Source organism: Mus musculus, chromosome 16 (assembly GCF_000001635.26).
Source record: "Mus musculus strain C57BL/6J chromosome 16, GRCm38.p6 C57BL/6J".
NCBI classification, from domain to species: Eukaryota; Metazoa; Chordata; class Mammalia; order Rodentia; family Muridae; genus Mus; species Mus musculus.
The window spans coordinates 16,141,491-16,160,005 of record NC_000082.6 but is presented as its reverse complement, the minus strand read 5'-3'; the positions used below and the strand labels follow the sequence as shown (position 1 = coordinate 16,160,005).

The window sequence follows — 18,515 nt, the reverse complement described above, 5'->3', positions numbered from 1 at the left end:
CTCACAAAAAAACAGCTGGGAAAGCTACAAACTCTGCATCTCCATGTCTGATTTCAAAATGCTCTTCAGATCTCCAACTCCTTTCAGCTTTGTTGACTACAACACACTTCTCTTTCTTGGGCTGGTTCCAAATTCTGTTAGAGGTTCTTCTTGACAGGTAACCTGTGACTCTGTCATCTCCAACACTTTGGAGACTTTAGGGTCTCCAAAGCAATCCAGGCTTCACCTCCACAGCTTCATATACCTCTCTGGGACTCCATGCGGGGACATACCTGATACATGCCTGGCCTCAGCAGCTTTTTGTAGCCACCAAGAAATATTAACCCCTTTCTTGTGTCATTGATTATAAAGCCAGAATAATGTGGCTAAAGATTCTCAGTTCTTCTGATTGCTGGGGCTGGGACATAGGCCCTTTGTTCAATTACCTCTGCATTAGGTTTCTGTTGTTGATGGGTTCCTTCATTATTTAAGCTATTTTTTTTATTCCTTTCCACATGTTGGAAGCTTAGTGGATGAGGTCTTGCCTGAGGTTACCACTCTCTTTGTTCCATTTAACATAGGCTTTTCTTTAAACATTTTATGTTTCTGAGCACTGGACTTAGCTCTACTATACTTCCTGGTGATCCCTTTCTCTTTAAACTGTACATGTTGTATTTTTTCCTTCCTCATTTTGCTCCTGTAGATTATAGCTCTGCATAAGAGTAACCACTAGTAATCACATGACTCAGTTAATACTAGGCTGTCTTGAAATCTTCACTGCCAATACCATGAATTCCAAACTATTCAGTCTAGCCTCAGATAGAGTTTTTAGACAAGGGCAAATTGATAACCTATAAGTATGATATCTAGGCAACTTATTAATATTCTCCTCTGAAGCCTCTTTAGCAGGGCCATCATAAGCTACATTGCTCTCAGCACCACTATCTTCCATGCTTCTACTAGTATGACCCATGAAGCCCCACTAAAAGCATTTCAACAGTTTTCCCAACCTAAAGTCCCAAAGTCTACATTCCAGCAGTCAATTTATTAGCTAGTTTATGTCAATTTGATACAAACTAGAGTCAGCTGAGGGGGGAACCTCAACTGAGTGAATGTCTCCAGAAGATCAGGCTGTAGGCAATCCTGTAGGGAATTTTTTAAAACAGATTTTACCTTAAGTTTATTTGTAAAAAACAGCATAAGACACTGGCCATCTGCAAATAGTATGTATGTAGGTGTGTCCCAGCAGTCTATCTGTCTTCACATGGGCAGGAGCCTTTTCTATGGGGCCTTCACAGGGGCCTGGGCACCTTTGGGAGTCTGAGCTGGAGCTAGAGCCTAGACCTTAGTTGGAGCTGTGGCCTCTGTCTTGGTTTGAATCTTGGGCTTTGGTTGGCAGAGCCTACAACCCATGGTCATGTAGCTTTGAATCTGCTTCCCAAGCTTGAGGTGAGCAATGGAAGATAGATGGCTGAGTTTGCAGTTGGGGCCCTTTGGCATCTTGGGCTTGATGGCCTTAGGCTTCATAAGGGCCTTGATGGCCTCTGCACATGCCCTCATTTCCTCTGCATTGCTGGCCTGCATCTTCTTCAGGTCTTTCTTGCTGTGCTTGGCAAAGTGCATGTTCTTTAGGAACTTGGGGTCAACCCTCTTAGGAGATTCGTATCTTTGTGTCTGGGGTTTCTTGATGCAACTGCTGTGCCATTTGTAGAACTGGTTGTGAGAGGTGTGGTTCTTGACCTTGGCCATGTCTGCATGGTTCCCCATGGTTCCCCTGCAGGTTCCCCAACACCTGGGACTGAAAGAGCAGAAATTTTCTTAATTAGTTATTGATAGGAAAGGGCCCAGCCCATTGTAGATGGTGCTATCCCTGGTCTGGTAGTCCTGGGTTTATAAGAAAGTAGGCTGAGCAAACTATGAGGAGGAGGAGCAAGTCAGTAAGCAGCACCCCTTAATAGTCTCTACTTCAGCTTCTGCCTCCAGGTTTCTACCCTGTGTGAATTCCTGTCCTCACTGCTTTTGATGATGAAATGTTAAATGGGACTGCAGGTAAATATACTGTTTCCTTGCCAAGTTGATTTTGTTCAGCGTGTTTTATCATATCAATAGTAATCCTAACTAAGAAAATGTGCATATACTAATATGTGTGGTATATGTGTATATTTTATGTGTACGTATATGTGTACACAAGTATATATTTCTGTGTATGTACATAAGTATTTTATATTTGTGTGGGCTTCTTGTATATTTTTGCTTGTGTGTGTATTTGTACATTTGTATTTTGTACATGAAACTCTTGTGTGTGTTCATGCACATATTTATCTATGCACATGTGCTTATTATTTGTGTATGTACATGTATATGTTTATCTGTATATGCAATGTAATTTCTGTGACCATCATGGCCAGCAGTGTAACAGTCTGCAGGATAGGAAATAGTAGAATAAAGGTAAAACCAAAGTTGAGAGGTAGAATACAAGGGGGTGGAAATGCTTAGGCAAGGAGGCATTTGGGAAGATAGGGGAAATATGAAGGTAACACATGAGAGAGGAACATATGAAAAATTCATGTGGAAATTTGCTCTTGAAGCACAATTAAACAATATAATTGGAGGGGATAGTAGTATACACTTATATGAAAGATGTTGTGGGAAAATACTGAGGATGAAACATTTAAGTGGTGGTGGGGATATAGATGAGGGACATAGACTAGGGGATAAGAGCTGGACTGAACTTCAGACCAATTTCCCTTATGAATATAGATGCAAAAATCCTCAATAAAATTCTCGCTAACCGAATCCAAGAACACATTAAAGCAATCATCCATCCTGACCAAGTAGGTTTTATTCCAGGGATGCAGGGATAGTTTAATATACGGAAATCCATCAACGTAATCCATTATATAAACAAACTCAAAGACAAAAACCACATGATCATCTTGTAGATGCGGAAAAAGCATTCGACAAGATCCAACACCCATCCATGATAAAAGTCTTGGAAAGATCAGGAATTCAAGGCCCATACCTAACCATGATAAAAGCAATCAACAGCAAACCAGTAGCCAACATCAAAGTAAATGGTGAGAAGCTGGAAGCAATCCCACTAAAATCAGGGACTAGACAAGGCTGTCCACTCTCTCCATACCTATTCAACATTGTACTTGAAGTCCTAGCCAGAGCAATTCGACAACAAAAGGAGATCAAGGGGATACAAATTGGAAAAGAGGAAGTCAAAATATCACTTTTTGCAGATGATATGATAGTATATATAAGTGACCCTAAAAATTCCACCAGAGAACTCCTAAAACTGATAAACTGCTTCGGTGAGGTAGCAAGATATAAAATTAACTCAAGTCAATGGCCTTTCTCTACACAAAGAATAAACAGGCTGAGAAAGAAATTAGGGGAACAACACCCTTCTCAATAGTCACAAATAATATAAAATATCTTGGCGTGACTCTAACTAAGGAAGTGAAAGATCTGTATGATAAGAACTTCAAGTCTCTGAAGAAAGAAATTAAAGAAGCTCTCAGAAGATGGAAAGATCTCCCATGCTCATTGATTGGCAGGATCAACATTGTAAAAATGGCTATCTTGCCAAAAGCAATCTACAGATTCAATGCAATCCCCATCAAAATTCCAACTCAATTCTTCAACCAATTAGAAAGAGCAATCTGCAAATTTATCTGGAATAACAAAAAACCTAGGATAGCAAAAACTCTTCTCAAGGATAAAAGAACCTCTGGTGGAATCACCATCCCTGACCTAAAGCTTTACTTCAGAGAAATTGTGATAAAAACTGCATGGTACTGGTATAATGACAGACAAGTAGACCAATGGAATAGAATTGAAGACCCAGAAATGAACCCACACACCTATGGTCACTTGATCTTCGAGAAGGGAGCTAAAACCATCCAGTGGAAGAAAGACAGCATTTTCAACAATTGGTGCTGGCACAACTGGTTGTTATCATGTAGAAGAATGCGAATCGATCCATTCCTATCTCCTTGTACTAAGGTCAAATCTAAGTGGATCAAGGAACTTCACATAAAACCAGAGACACTGAAACTTATAGAGGAGAAAGTGGGGAAAAGCCTGGAGGATATGGGCATAGGGGAAAAATTCCTGAATAGAACAGCAATGGCTTGTGATGTAAGATCGAGAATTGACAAATGGGACCTCATGAAACTGCAAAGCTTCTGCAAGGCAAAAGACACTGTCAATAAGACAAAAAGACCACCAACAGATTGGGAAAGGATATTTACCTATCCTAAATCAGATAGGGGACTAATATCCAATATATATATAGAACTCAAGAAGGTGGACTCCAGAAAATCAAATAACCCCATTAAAAAATGGGGCTCAGAACTGAACAAAGAATTCTCACCTGAGGAATACAGAATGGCAGAGAAGCACCTGAAAAAATGTTCAACATCCTTAATCATCAGGGAAATGCAAATCAAAACAACCCTGAGATTCCCCCTCACACCAGTCAGAATGGCTAAGAACAAAAATTCAGGTGACAGCAGATGCTGGCAAGGATGTGGAGAAAGAGGAACACTCCTCCATTGTTGGTGGGATTACAAGCTTGTACAACCACTCTGGAAATCAGTCTGGCGGTTCCTCAGAAAATTGGACATAGTACTACTGGAGGATCCCGCAATACCTCTCCTGGGCATATATCCAGAAGATGTTCAAACTGGTAAGAAGGACACATGCTCCACTATGTTCATAGCAGCCTTATTTATAATAGCCAGAAGCTGGAAAGAACCCAGATGCCCCTCAACAGAGGAATGGATACAGAAAATATGGTACATTTACACAATGGAGTACTACTCAGCTGTTAAAATGAATTTGTATTATACATTGGCAAACTGAGAATTAACATGTAATATAGTTAGTAAATATAACAGCATCATTTTGGGGTCAGTAGAATTAAGTCCCTGTTGTCTCCCCAAGGTTCCTTGATGTCTGCTTCCTCTTCCTCTTGGAACATCTCCTCTTGATGGGTTTGTTGTCTCCATTCAGACACTTTATTTGTGTGGGGGTGTGTGTGTCTCTGGAATGCTGTCCTAGTCAGATGCGTCAGAGTAGGAGCCATCTGGGACTTCATTCATTTTCTGGGAAGACACAAGCATAACTTCTCCTAATGTTAGAATACTGGACCATTTCCATGGATTAGTTTCTAGATCTTTCCTCTTAAAATATATTTTAGGCTGTGTCTCCTTTAGGGTAAAATGCTGTTGGGCAACCAAAAAATTTATCTTTTAAAGTGGAAAAAATAAAGTTAGAATTGCTAAATGTAACATAGTATGTGGGGATTTAAGTGGGGGTATATAACCACCTCCCTTTTAAAATTGGCCACTTAAGGATTTCATGGAGTTGTTCCACAATAGCTTGACCCTGTGGATTCTAAAGGATTCCAGTAACATGATTAATTTCTATAAATTGCAAAATTCTGTAAAGGAATTATGAAAGGAAAAGATGCCAGTGAATTATTAATGGCATCTGATCTTGTTCCACCCCTGTGAGCAGAAGAAATAATCATATTAGAAATTGTTACATGAACATATCTCAAATATTCAAATTCTGAGATATGAGTAATATCTGTTGAATGGCATTATCATTTAAAACCTGAGCATTAATTCTGTAAGTAGATGGTAGTGGTGTGAGAGAATAATAAGAAAGTGAAGAAGGTCATGAGACTTTTGATAGGCCCACAAAGAAAGCATTAGTAAATGTTAATGATCCTGGGAAATAAGAATAAACATGAAAATGAGTTATGAAAAAATATTGAACTCCTGGTTATATAAACAGCTGAAGGGAGAGAAATGACTGTGAGATAATGTGAACAGGGAGTTGGGTTAGGTCTCGAAGTTTCTAAAAGTGAAACAGTTTGAGCACAGTATACAGATTCAGTTAAAATATTCAAAGAACGAGAAACATCTAACAAAAGCTGAGTGATTACAGTGAGGTCAGTATTGAGCTGTATAACAAGGAGTGGGTACAAATTTCTGTCTGTCTGTCTGTCTGCCAGCCTGCCTGCCTGTATCTCATGGGGAGAACATAGAATTTGTATACAAAGTATAAGCTCCTTGTCCTTTTGAAGAGCCATCTATAAAAGCATTAAGAACAATATCTATAGAATTTTTAGATGTAGTTTTAGGTAATATATGTGGGGTATTGTCAAAAAGTATTAAAAGGAGATCTTTAGGATAATTTATACATCTTGAGTACTATGTTAATGCTACCTACCAATTATTACTGGTGTAGAAAAATAATAAGTCTGCAATTATTTAACATTAATAGCACAATGATTTCTGCAGCTCTTTAGCAGTAAGCTAAGACATTATTATATTATAAATCTATAATATTATAAATCTATAATTTCTTATAAATAGTTACATATTGTAAAGAATTATGACATGCATACATGTTTATAATATCATCACCTTGTTGGTATATAATTTCAGTAGGTGATGAGGAGGAAGAAAGGATAAGTAATTAATAATAAAATAAGGTATTAATTTTATGAGCTACCACTTCAGCAGCAGAATTATTTAATAAACTAAAACTCTATGCTTTGAGTGTTATGTTTCTTATGGTATTTAATCAAGAGTCTCCAGAAAGAAATGAAAGATCAGAGTTAAATCTTTAGTAGTAATAGGCAGATAAAGATGTACATAATTGACATAGTTCAAATATTTTTGGTAAATAATTGAAGGTTCATTGTTTGGGAAATTCTAAGTGGAGATGATGATGGCATATTTGTTGTTTAGTAATAGTGTATCCTGAATAGTGTAACTTATAATTATAAGTTAAATGCTTTGTACTTTATCCAGAGCTATGTTCAAATTTTCCTTTTTCTGTTTGTTTACTATAAAAATTAAACAGTCATTTAAGTCATCATTAAGATTAGATGAGCTGGAGAGTATAATGCCATCCACATAATGAATAATGAGTACTTTCAGAAATTTATTCAGTACTGGCTAAAATGCTTTATGTACATTATATTGGCATAGATAGAAGCTATTTTTCATCTTTTGTGGGAAAACCTTCCATTGATATCAAGTCATTGGGTGTTGATTGTTTAAAGTAGAAACATAAAATGAAAATTGTTTCTTACCATTAGGATGTAAGGGAATAGAGAAAAGGCAGTCTTTTTTTTTTTTTTTTTTCGAGACAGGGTTTCTCTGTGTAGCCCTGGCTGTCCTGGAACTCACTTTGTAGACCAGGCTGGCCTCGAACTCAGAAATCCACCTGCCTCTGCCTCCCCAAGTGCTGGGATTAAAGGCGTGCGCCACCACCGCCCGGCTAAAAGGCAGTCTTTTAAGTCAAATATAATAGTGCATTGTCCTTTAGGAATCAGTAGGAACAGGAAGCTCTCCTAGGTCACCTTTTCTTTTCCCTTTCTTAACCAAATATTTAGTATGTGCATGTGTGTAATGTATGTACATGCATATATGGTTAAATGTATTTAGGTACACTTTCCGTGTGTGTCTCTATGTGTGCACATATGCATATGAATGGAGGGCCAAAGCTGACTTCCGAAGTCATTATTATTCACTCTCCAACTTTTTCATTAAGGCAGGGTCTCTCATTTGTAGCCAGACCTTGTGAAAATGGCTAATTTAGCTAGCTGCCCTATGTCAGCTTCCTCTATATCTATGTTCTGAGTGATGAAATTACAGATGGCCACAAAGCCCACCTGGAATCCACAGGAGTTCCAGGGATCCAACATCTTTACCCTCATGCTTGTGCAGCAAGCATTTTTTTACCCACAGAATGCTATATTCAAGCGTGAAAATATTTTTGAGATAAATAAAGCCCATTGTTATTTTGAAGAGGTTTTGGGAATCCAACATGAGGACTGACTCTTTTTGATGAGGACTCAACCACTTCTTTTGCTTTTTCTGTCCAAATGTATTGTTTCTACCTCAGAAAGGCATCTGAATAAAATCTATTTGTCAATATTTCCCCAGGGAATGTGCATCTCCTTTGCATGAATTTTAGTAAGGGTAGTTCTTTGACACTATCTCTGGGTCACAACAAAGGCAAAGATAACAGGTCCTGGTTACTTGCTTGAGGATTTTAGTCCTTTCCTACCAAAGGTTTGAGTGACTAGAGCAGTTACTGCCTTTTTTCTTGAGAGGCATTCCTTAATAGTTTCTCATTGGTCTGTTTGGGGGAACCAAATTTTATGTTCCCCTGGTGTGTATCAGCCATTTTCAAATCCTTTATCTCTTCACTGGGTTGTGTTTCCTTTTTGTTTCAGTATAAGTTGGGATTATGTTTAGCTGTAGGACAAGTGGTGTTATAGAAATCTGCTAACTTTTGGAGTTGCACAAGTATAATTATAAAGTTATCTCCCTGGTGTTCCCTGGGGTGCATCACTAACATTCTCTGCCGTCCCCCATGGTGTTGTGTATTACCACCACTCTGGTGCCCACTGTGGTGGTTTTTGGCCATTTTCTGGTATTCCCCTATTACCACCACTTTATGGCATCCATCTATAGTATATTGCTACCACTCTCTAGCCCCCCCCCCATAATATATTACCACTAATTTCTGGAATTCCTCTATAGCATACTACCCTCATTCTCTGATGTCTCTCTCTAGTGTATTATCACCATTCTCTGGTGTCCCCACCATATAGTATATTCCCACCAATCTCTGGTATTCCCTATAGTATGTTACCACTGCTCTCTGGTGTTTCCTTATATGCACTCTCTGGTGTCCCCCTGTAGTACATTACTACCATTCTCTGCTGGGATTCTGTCTGGCTTTTACTTGTGCAGTGTGATATTACTAACATTCTCTGTATTCATATGTGCATCAGTCCTGTTTCTTTGGAGTCATCTTCTACCTTTTGCTTTTAAAGTCTTTCTGTCTCTTTTACCTATGTCCAGGAGCCTTGAGGGGATGAGTTTGATAAAAGCATTCTATATAGGGTTGAGTGCTCCAAAGTCTCTCACTCTCTGGACATTATCCATTCTCTGTGTTAATTAACATATATGAAGTCAAACTTCTTTGATGAGAGTTCAAGAACTCACATTTTAAATCCTAAGCAGAAAGTAGAAAGAGTGGCTCAAAATGGCATGGGTCTTTAAAGTTTTAAAGTCTGCCCCCAGGGGGCATACCTCTACTAACAAAGCAACATCTCTTAAAACTCCCCAACAGAATGTACCACCAACCAGAGGCCAAGTATTCAAATGCCTTAGACTGTGGTGAATATCTCATTCAGGCCACCACAATGTGCTGTTAAAAATAAAGATTTTTTTTTTGTGTGTGTTTTATTATGACAGTTGTTTATTGTTTTTCTCTGTGTCTGGTTTCTAATTAGAAAAAATAGTCTTAAAAGACATTAAAAGTTTATTTAAAAATTATCTATGTCAATGTGTCTAAGTTTTGTATAACATCTAGATCTTTTTTTTTTTTTTTTTTTTCAAGACAGGTTTTCTCTGTATAGCCCTGGCTGTCCTGGAACTCACTCTGTAGACCAGGCTCGCCATGAATTCAGAAATCCACCTGCCTCTGCCTCTCAAGTGCTGGGATTAAAGGCATGCGCCACCACTGCCCGGCAACATCTAGATTTTAAAGCACAATTTATGCTTCAATACTTTTTAAACTGACATTCAACAACCATAATTAGAGACTAAAGCCAGTGAGGGTACAATCACTCAAAGGACAGCCAATATTTTCACCCTTGTTTTTAGGCTTAGTTCTAGGGAATGATGGAACAGCTCTCAAAGCATTCTACAGCTTAGATGAGATACTTATCTTCTTGACCATATAGACCATGGATACCTCCGAGGCTAAATGTTAGCCAGCATATATTGTGCAAATAGGAAGTGCTGATTCTAGAGTCAGCAGAACCAGGCACTCCAGGTGAGGGGTGTTGCTCCCTTTACTGGTTTTCTATTCCAAATAGCTTATGCAGGGACAAAGCAGCAATGATAAACATACACTTTCTCCAGATGTGCTCACAAGTCTCATGGCCAAATGGAAACTGTATGCATAATGTCCTTAAATGTGATAAGCTAGGGGGAAAACCTCATCTTGCCATGGCATTACTTGGGCAAGTGGAGGGAGGCATTGCTCCCTGAAGAGTATACAAAAATCTAAAGGAGAAGAATTCATAAGGAGGATAATGTAGGAAAGTCTATGTCATATTCAGGCTCCAAGTTCTATGTATGTAAATGCATTCAGATAGATTCATCTAAACTCATCAGTATTGATAACCTTCAATCATGCTTTGGTTTGTTGCATTATTTTTCATCTGATACTGTTGGCACTCAAACGACTAAGCTTTACACTCTCTTCCTTTTAATGCATTTCACCATCATCATTTTTCTTGAAGTTGTTCTTTTCTATCTCACTAAATTGTGTTGAAAAAAGATTTAATTTATTTTTATTTTATATTTATGGTTGTTTTTCCTGCTTCTATGTCTGTGTACCAACCATATGCATTCATTGTTCACAGAGTCCAGAAGAGGGCAGTGGATCACATGGAACTGAAATTGAAGTTATTGGCAACCAAACCTGGGTCTTCTGCAAGAGCAACAATTGCTCTTAACCTCTAAGTCATCTCTCTAGCCCCATTTGCCATATTCTTAATATATAGCTATCAGCATTAAAAAAAAAAACACACACACACACACACACAACCATAGCCCTGAGAACAAACTATAAAGAATGACTATCCTGAAATGCACACAGCCATGGCTTTCATGGATCTCTCCTTGATTGGATTATCAATTTACATAATCATCTTATTCTTGCTTAAGCCTAGCATTTCAATCTTGTAAAATTTGTGTCACCTAGGACATGCAACCATTTCAAACTAAACTCTCTGTGGTGCAGGATTCCAACTATTTCCTTCTATAGAAAATACATAGTCTCTTTCCCAATCAACAGATAAGGTTGGGAGTTTTGTGGTCCTTTTTAGGTAGGTCTGCGCCTCTCAGCCTGGAATTGGCTGTAGAGGATTCATTGATCATAATTGTGCTTGCCAAAAAGACATTTGGGATCCCAGCTCTCAGGAAGGAATTATGGCAGGAGAGAACAGACTAGAGAAAATTATATCAATATTAATATATAAAAGAAATCAATAAGCAGAGAATGGCAAGAAGCCACCCCCAACCTGGTATTCATTCAACAAATGGAATATATTCATTGAAAGCCCAAACTTGTATGAATATTGTACATAACCCATAAAAAGTGATAGGCCTCTGACCCAGTGTATCTGGAACACACTTGTTTGTTTGTTTGTTTGTAGCTCACTCTCATTCTTGGGAGTGTTTCAAATTTTTACATAGACTATATCTGTATTTCTAATCACAGAGCCATGGTCCAATTCATTGCAGTAGGACACAAGAACCTATATACTTCAGCAGGCATTCCTGGAACACTCCAGTAGACCTCACATCTATATCTATAAAAGTTTGGATAGAAATATTCAGGGAAGGTGAGAGTTATAAGAGGAAGTGACAAGCTAGCATTGTATTAGTGCTGCAGAAGGACTACAAACCAATAGCAAAACCACATATTCTAGAAAGACTAAGAAAACTATTCCAAGAGAAAACTAAACTTGGTGTTTCCTTTCACGTAGCCTAAGACAGCCTTGAATTCACTACTTTTGGGAATTTGGGAAAATTGTAATTCTCTAAAATATCAGCCCATGGGAAAAGAAGGGCAGGATTTTTTTTTTTTTTTGCAACTCGGACTTTAAAAACAAACAAACAACAACAAAACAAATATTATTTTGCCATGTGCGGTAGTGCACAGCAGTAATCTCAGCACTCAGGAGGCAGAGACAGGAAAATCTCTGAGTTGAGGCTAGCCTGGTCTACACTGTAAGTTCTAGGATAGTCAGGGCTAAGTAGTGAGAGACCCTGTCTCAACAAACACAAACAAACAAGCTAACCAGTGGAAGAAACAAACAGAAACCCAAAGCAGACAGAAAACCCCACTGTCTTGTGTTACGTCAGTAAGCCAGTCATTTTGTCCTTTTTTCTCCTATGCTGTAGTCCCCCTTTGCAGAATGGCATATCAAAAACTGCTCCACTTGCAGTAGTATTTTTAATTCATTAAGGGCCTTGTTTCCCACTCTGCCTATCTTTCAGTTAGAGAATAAAGTCACCACCCAGGCTCTAAGCTCCTCTTCTGTACACATCTGTAAATACAACTTTCTGAGAATCCTTTCCATTGTCCACTCCAAGTTTTCAACAATATAGTTTATTTAATATTTTCTTCAATATATATCTTTATAGAATATGCCTCCGCTAATCTAGTTTCTACTTAAGTCCCATGCAAACACATTCTTGACAAGGACTTATTTAGTGTTTTTTTCGACACTAGAAACCCTGTTAATCCAGTTTCCACTCAAGTAGCAGCTCTCTGTCCTGCTGGTTTGAACATACATAGACAACTATGTCCTAGCGCTTTAAAACATCCAAGGAACGGCTTCATCTTCCACATTAAAATGTTCCCTGAACCAGCATCTAGAAATTTAAGAATGTAAGCTCTCTGGCTTTTCCCAGATCTATAGTATGTGAAACCTACTTTATAACAAATCCAACTAGTGTTCCTATAGTTTTTTTTTTTAAATAGGAAATCTTTGCTCTTGATATTTATGAATTTTATATTTAAGAATTCCTCATTAGTTAGAGAAGTACTATTCCTTTTCCTGGCTTACTTATGTTTTATTACTAATTAACAATAATTATTGAATTCTAGTTTACGGCTGCCAAGCCAACGACCACCATATCCCAGAACTCACTTGGCTCACCTCCCACCCTTACTTGTGTTACATCATTTTCCATATAAATAAGGAGAACACCCCCTCCTCGCTCTCTTCTCTTCTCTCTCTGCCACTCCCTTATCTCTCCCTCTCAATAAAACCTCTTCACGTTGAACTGCCTGGGCCTAGTGTGCTTCTTGGTGACCCGCTATTCTAACACATCACTGGTTACTGCTCTAAGGCTTTGCTTAGCTAGGAGAGAGGATGACCTGTAGATCAGCTCTCAGGCTCCCTAAAGAGCGAGAGGAAGAGCCTAGACAGCAGCTCCCTCAGTTTGAGCCCGTGGAACTTGAGACGACGGCTTTCGCAAGGGGCGGGGCGCGGGAAGGGGCGTCTCCGGAGGAAAGGGGGCGGGGCGCGGGAAGGGGCGTCGCCAGAGGGAAGGGGGCGGGGCGCGTGATGGGCGGCTTCCGGATGGGGCGGCGAGCAGGAAGACTGTGCACGTAGGAGATGTCTGGAGCCCGCCGCCCCGGCACGTCCAAGGTACGCTGTGCTGTTGCTATGAAAGCAGAGGGCGGGCGTGTAACCTCTGTGGGCTTCTCGTGCCTGTCCCTGGTCCGGTGAAGGGAGCTGGTGCGCCCAGTCTGACCGGCACGAGCCCGTTGGTGGCGGTCGGTCTAGGCAGGGTTCCCTCGCTCTGCCTCTGCCCAGGTCTGCTGAATGGTCCTGGGAACCAAGCGGGTGGGTGGCTGACAGGGAGGACGAATTGATTCGGAGTGAGTGTGAGCTGGCGTCTGGCAGTTCATTTGCCTCCGTTTTATTTTGTTGCTTAACACACCAAGACAGTAGTGGGTATTGGAGTATCTCTTCTGTCCCAGGCATCTTTTGCTACACTTTGCTTTCCCGCCTAAACTTTCTGAGAGGCGTGCTTCTCCCGTGTCTCCCGCAGTCCCTGTATACTGTAGGCACTGTTGTAGGAACTGTTACATGGATGAAATTTAAGCGATCCTCTACATTTCTCCGACATTGTGTTTCTCTTGGATCATATTTTGCCTTTTCAAAGTTCCTCACTTACAGATGATTATTTCATAATACTCAAAATTTAGAACAGCAAACGGTGCTTCATTCCCTCACCTGCTCTTCCTTTCACTAAATGCTAAACTCCCTTAACACTACCATTCGTACTTATTTCTCAGATAGCCTTGAAAGATGACACTGTGAACTTTGTAACTTATTTAGAGAGTAAAAGCACGTATAACTTATGATTTAAAAGACTAATTTAAATTTCAGGAAGACTAAAAGATGAAAAAATCAAGGAATTAAAACATTTCTACATCTAACATAAATTAGTTCTTGCAGCCCTCGATACCCTTGCTAACTGTATACATTTATTTAAGCGTCCCTAAAGTCCTGATTCACTCTTATAGCTGCTCATTCACTTCTCCTAACTGCCCAGCTCCAAATTTTGACTTTGTGCCTATTCTCAACAACTTTTTTTTTTTTTTTTTTTTCGAGACAAGGTTTCTCTGTGTAGACCAGGCTGGCCTTGAACTCAGAAATCCTCCTGCCTCTGCCTCCCGAGTTCTGGGATTAAAGGCGTGCGCCACCACGCCCGGCTTCTTTTCTTTTCTTTTCTTTTCTTTTCTTTTCTTTTCTTTTCTTTTCTTTTCTTTTCTTTTCTTTTCTTTTCTTTTCTTTCTTTCTTTCTTCTTCTTCTTCTTCTTCTTCTTCTTTTTTTTTTTTTTTTTTTTTTTGGTTTTTTGAGACAGGGTTTCTCTGTATAGCCCTGGCTGACCTGGAACTCACTTTGTAGACCAGGCTGGCCTAGAACTCAAAAATCCGCCTGCCTCTGCCTCCCAAGTGCTGGGATTAAAGGCATGCGCCACCATGCCCGGCGCCTTTTCACAACTTTAAGAGTTTGCCCTGGACTGCGATTTTTAGCTGTCACTACAGCATAAAGAAATTACAGTGTGTTATGAAACCATTTGTTTAGCTTATCAGGGCCCTAGCAATTTTTCCTAACTTAGAAATCTGTTGTTTTTGTTATTTCTTTCTGCCCTCTTCATTTTATTAGTTTCCAATAGCTTTTCTTTTCAGTAGTTGTGTTACTTAACTGTTATGTAAAGATTGTCTCAAAAGTGAAGCAGCTTTCCACAAGTATTGCTATCAGGATTCTGACTGTAGTTTAAGCTTATGGTTGTAGCTTCTCCCAAGACTTCTCCAGAGAAGTCTTCTCCCAAATTCACTGAGGTAGGGGCCAGGGTGGTGGTGGTTGTGGTAAGTTTCAGTTTGTTAGTTCCATAGGATGGCTCACAACTTTGTCAACAGCAAATGAGACAGGATCTCATGTCACACAGGCCGACTCTGAATTACTCATCTTTGATCTACATTTCAATTTCTAGGATTACAAGTAGCATATGCCACCACACCTGACTTTCATTTAATTAATTAACTGGTTGGCTAATTAATTTGCTTTTGGTGGAGGGAGCAGGGCTTATGGCAGGTTATGTATACTTAGTGTTTTAACTACATCGTTATGCCTTGGAATAGTTTCTTTACTGGACTTGTGTTTCATGCTCTGTTCGTTTCTTTTGTCTGAGTGTGTTTTTCCTTAGTTTGGAGAAGATCTTGTGGTCTATGGCATTCACCTGGGATTCTTCTTCCGCATCTATTACAATTATTTGAAAGCTTGATCTTTTCATTGTATCCCAGATTTCTTGGTGTATTCCTTTCCTGTGAGTTAAAAAATTCATACTCTTTGCTTTTTGGGGGGTTTAGAGTCCCTACTTTGTCTTCCAGTCCCGATCTTCTGTCCTCTGTTTGATTCATTTCTACTTGTTAGGCTTTCCTTTGAGTTTTCCAGTTATGTTATTGAAATTTCAGTTTATCTTCACTTCAGTTTGAGGGACCTACAATGTTTTTGTGTCCTTATTGAATCCAGTTTTCTTTCTGGTTCTGGCATTTAATTACTGAGTATTGAGTATTATAACTATGTTTTGCCTTGTACTGAAATGCCAGCTATTGGTAGTTTCCCCTTTTTGGACTCCTTCCAGATATCCCCTACCTCTTTGCTCTTTCCCAGAACCACTCCCTCTTCATTTCATCTTCAGAAAGGAGCAGGCCTCCAAGAGGTAACAGTCAAACAGGACAAGACAGGATTAAAAAAGACAAGATGAAAGCCCTCGTATAGAGGCTGGACAAGGAAACAATAGGAAGAAAAGAGTTCCAAGCATAGGCAAAAGAGTCAGAGACACACCTGCTCCCATTGTTAGGAGTCCCACAAACCCATGAAGCTAACAGCCATAACATATATGCAGAGAACCTGCTGCAGACCCATGAAGGCCCCATGCTTGCTGTTTCAGTCTCTGTGAGTTTATGTGAATCTTACTTAGTTGGGTCATGTTCTCCTGGTGTCCTCTGTCCCCTCTGACTTCCACAATCTTTCCTCTCCCTTTTCTACTGGGTTCCCAGATCTCCTATGGGAGGGACCCGATGGAGACCTCCAATTTAGACTCTTTCTGAATAATGTCTGGTCCTGGGTCTCTGCACCCGCTTACATCTGCTGCCAGAGGAAGCCTCGCTGAGAATGACTGGTAAGACATTGATCTGTAAATATAGCAGAATATCATTAATGATCATTTAGGTGTTTTGTTTTGTTTTTTGTTTTGTTTTGTTTTTTGTCCAGTTATATTTGGTTCTACCCTAGATCTCAGAGCTCTCCAGTCTCTGGTTCTTGGCCATTCAGGCAGTTTAGGTCATGGCCTCTATCTTGTGGCATGAGTCTCAAGTTAAACCAAACATTGTTTGGCCACTCCCACAAATTCTGCGCATCTTGCAGGGCAGGATAGGTTCCAGCTTTCTCTTTTGGTAGCCTGCAAAGTACCTTCCTATACCAAAGAGACTAGAACATAGGGGCGAAAACTCCATACAGGCACCAGCTGGACCTCTCCAGGTTCAATGAGCTGTGTAGATGTCCTCAGCAATTGGGCCTCACTGTTGGTTTTCAGAGAGCAACCGTCTATCATCCTGGGTTGTTTAGGAAACTCCAAGGGAACCCCTTGACCAACAACTCAACTGAATGCAACCCAGTTCCACCAGTGGAAGCCTTGTCTAGCTACAAAAAATGGCTAGTTCAGACTCTATTTTCCATTCCTAGGAGTCTTCATTAGGTTCACCCTCAGAGATTTCAGGAAGTTTACACTATACAAGGTTTTTGTACCACTTTCCTAGTATTCTGTACTTTTTTGGCTAATATTCACTTATTAGTGAGTACATACCGTTCATGTCCTTTTGTGTCTGAGTCACCTCATTTAGGATATTTTCTAGTTCCATTTGCCTGCAAAACTCATGATGCCCTTGTTTTTAATAGCTGAGTAGTATTCCATCATGTAAGTGAACCATATTTTCTGTATCCATTCTACAGTTATGGGACATCTGGGTTGTTTCCAGCTTCTGGCTATCACAAATAAGACTGCTATGAACATATTGAAACATGTGCCCCTGTGGCATTGTGGGGCATATTCTGGGTATATGCCCAAGAGTGGTATAATTGGGTCTTTAGGTAGATATATTTCCAATTTTCAGAGGAACCTCCAGATTGATTTCCAGAGTGGAACTAGTTTGAAATCCCACCAGCAATGGAGGAGTGTTTCTCTACATTCTTGTCAACATGTGCTGCCACCTGAGTTTTTGATTTTAGCCAATCTGATTGATAGGTAGAATCTCAGGGTCATGTTAATTTTCATTTCCCTGATCACTAAGGACTTTGAGCAAGTGCTTCTCATCCATTCGAGATTCGTCTGTTGTGAATTCTCTGTTTAGCTCTATATCCCATTTTTTTGATTGGATTGTTTCATGTTTTTTGGAGGTTAGCTTCATAAGTTCTGTATATATTTTGGATATTAGCCCTGTATTGGATGTGGGGTTAGTGAAGTTTTTTTTTTCCCCCAATCTGTAGGTTGCCGATTTGTCCTATTGACTATGTCCTTTGCCTTATATAAGCTTTTCAGTTTCATGAGGTCCCAATTATCAATTCTTGATCTTAGGGCCTAAGCCATTGGAGTTATGTTTAGGAAATTTCTCCCCCTTCCCCCTGCCTCCCTGTGCCACTGAGTTCAGGGCTCTTTCCTACTTTTTCTTCTAGTAGATAGATTCAGTGTACCTAGTTTTATGTTGAGGTCCTTGATCCACTTGGAGTTGAGCTTTGTGCAAGGTGACAAATATGGATCTATTTTAATTTTTCTATATACCAACTGCCAGTTAGACCAGCACCATTGATTGAAGATACTTTCTTTTTTCCAATGTATACGTTTGGCTTTGTCAAAGATCAAATGTCCATAAGTATGTGGTTCTATTTATGGGTCTTTAGTTCTATTCCATTGATCTACCTGTCTGTCTCTGTACCAATACCATGTTGTTTTTATCACTATTGCCTGTGGTCTGGGATGGTGATTCCCCTAGAAGTTCTTTTATTGTTAAGAGTTGTTTTTGCTATCTTGGGTTTTTTTGTTTTTCCATGTGAAATTGAGAATTGCTTTTTCCATGTCTTTGAAGAATAATTGTGCTGGAATTTTGATTGGGATTGCATTGAATCTGTAGATTGCTTTTGATAGGATGGCCATTTTTACTGTTAATTCCACCAATCCATGAACATGGGAGATCTCGCCATTTTCTGAGGTCTTCTTCAATTTCTTTCTTGAGAGATTTGAAGTTCTTCTCATACAGATTTTTCACTTGTTTGGTTAGAGTTACCCCCCAGACATTTTATATTTTTGTGACTATTGTGAAGAGTGTTGTT

The 18,515-nt window shown here is 39.5% G+C and overlaps 1 protein-coding gene and 1 pseudogene across 7 annotated transcripts in view; one reads left to right on the top strand and one right to left on the bottom strand.

Moving 5' to 3' along the window:
* Nucleotides 1,141-1,792, bottom strand: Rpl29-ps4 (ribosomal protein L29, pseudogene 4; annotated as a pseudogene).
* Spidr (scaffolding protein involved in DNA repair) overlaps nt 13,155-18,515 on the top strand; it is a 257,628-nt gene continuing 252,267 nt past the window's right edge. For 2 of the 7 annotated variants that reach the window (NM_001355731.1, NM_146068.4), the window contains exon 1: nt 13,155-13,261. Coding sequence is in view for 1 of the 7 variants with exons in the window: in NM_146068.4 (NP_666180.2) it covers nt 13,229-13,261 (33 nt within the window). In the remaining 6 variants the exon portion in view is untranslated. Of the gene's footprint in view, nt 13,262-15,213; nt 16,312-18,515 lie in introns of those variants that run through there. The other 5 variants (XM_030249062.1, XM_017316947.2, XM_030249064.1 and 2 more) reach the window with 4 other exon arrangements.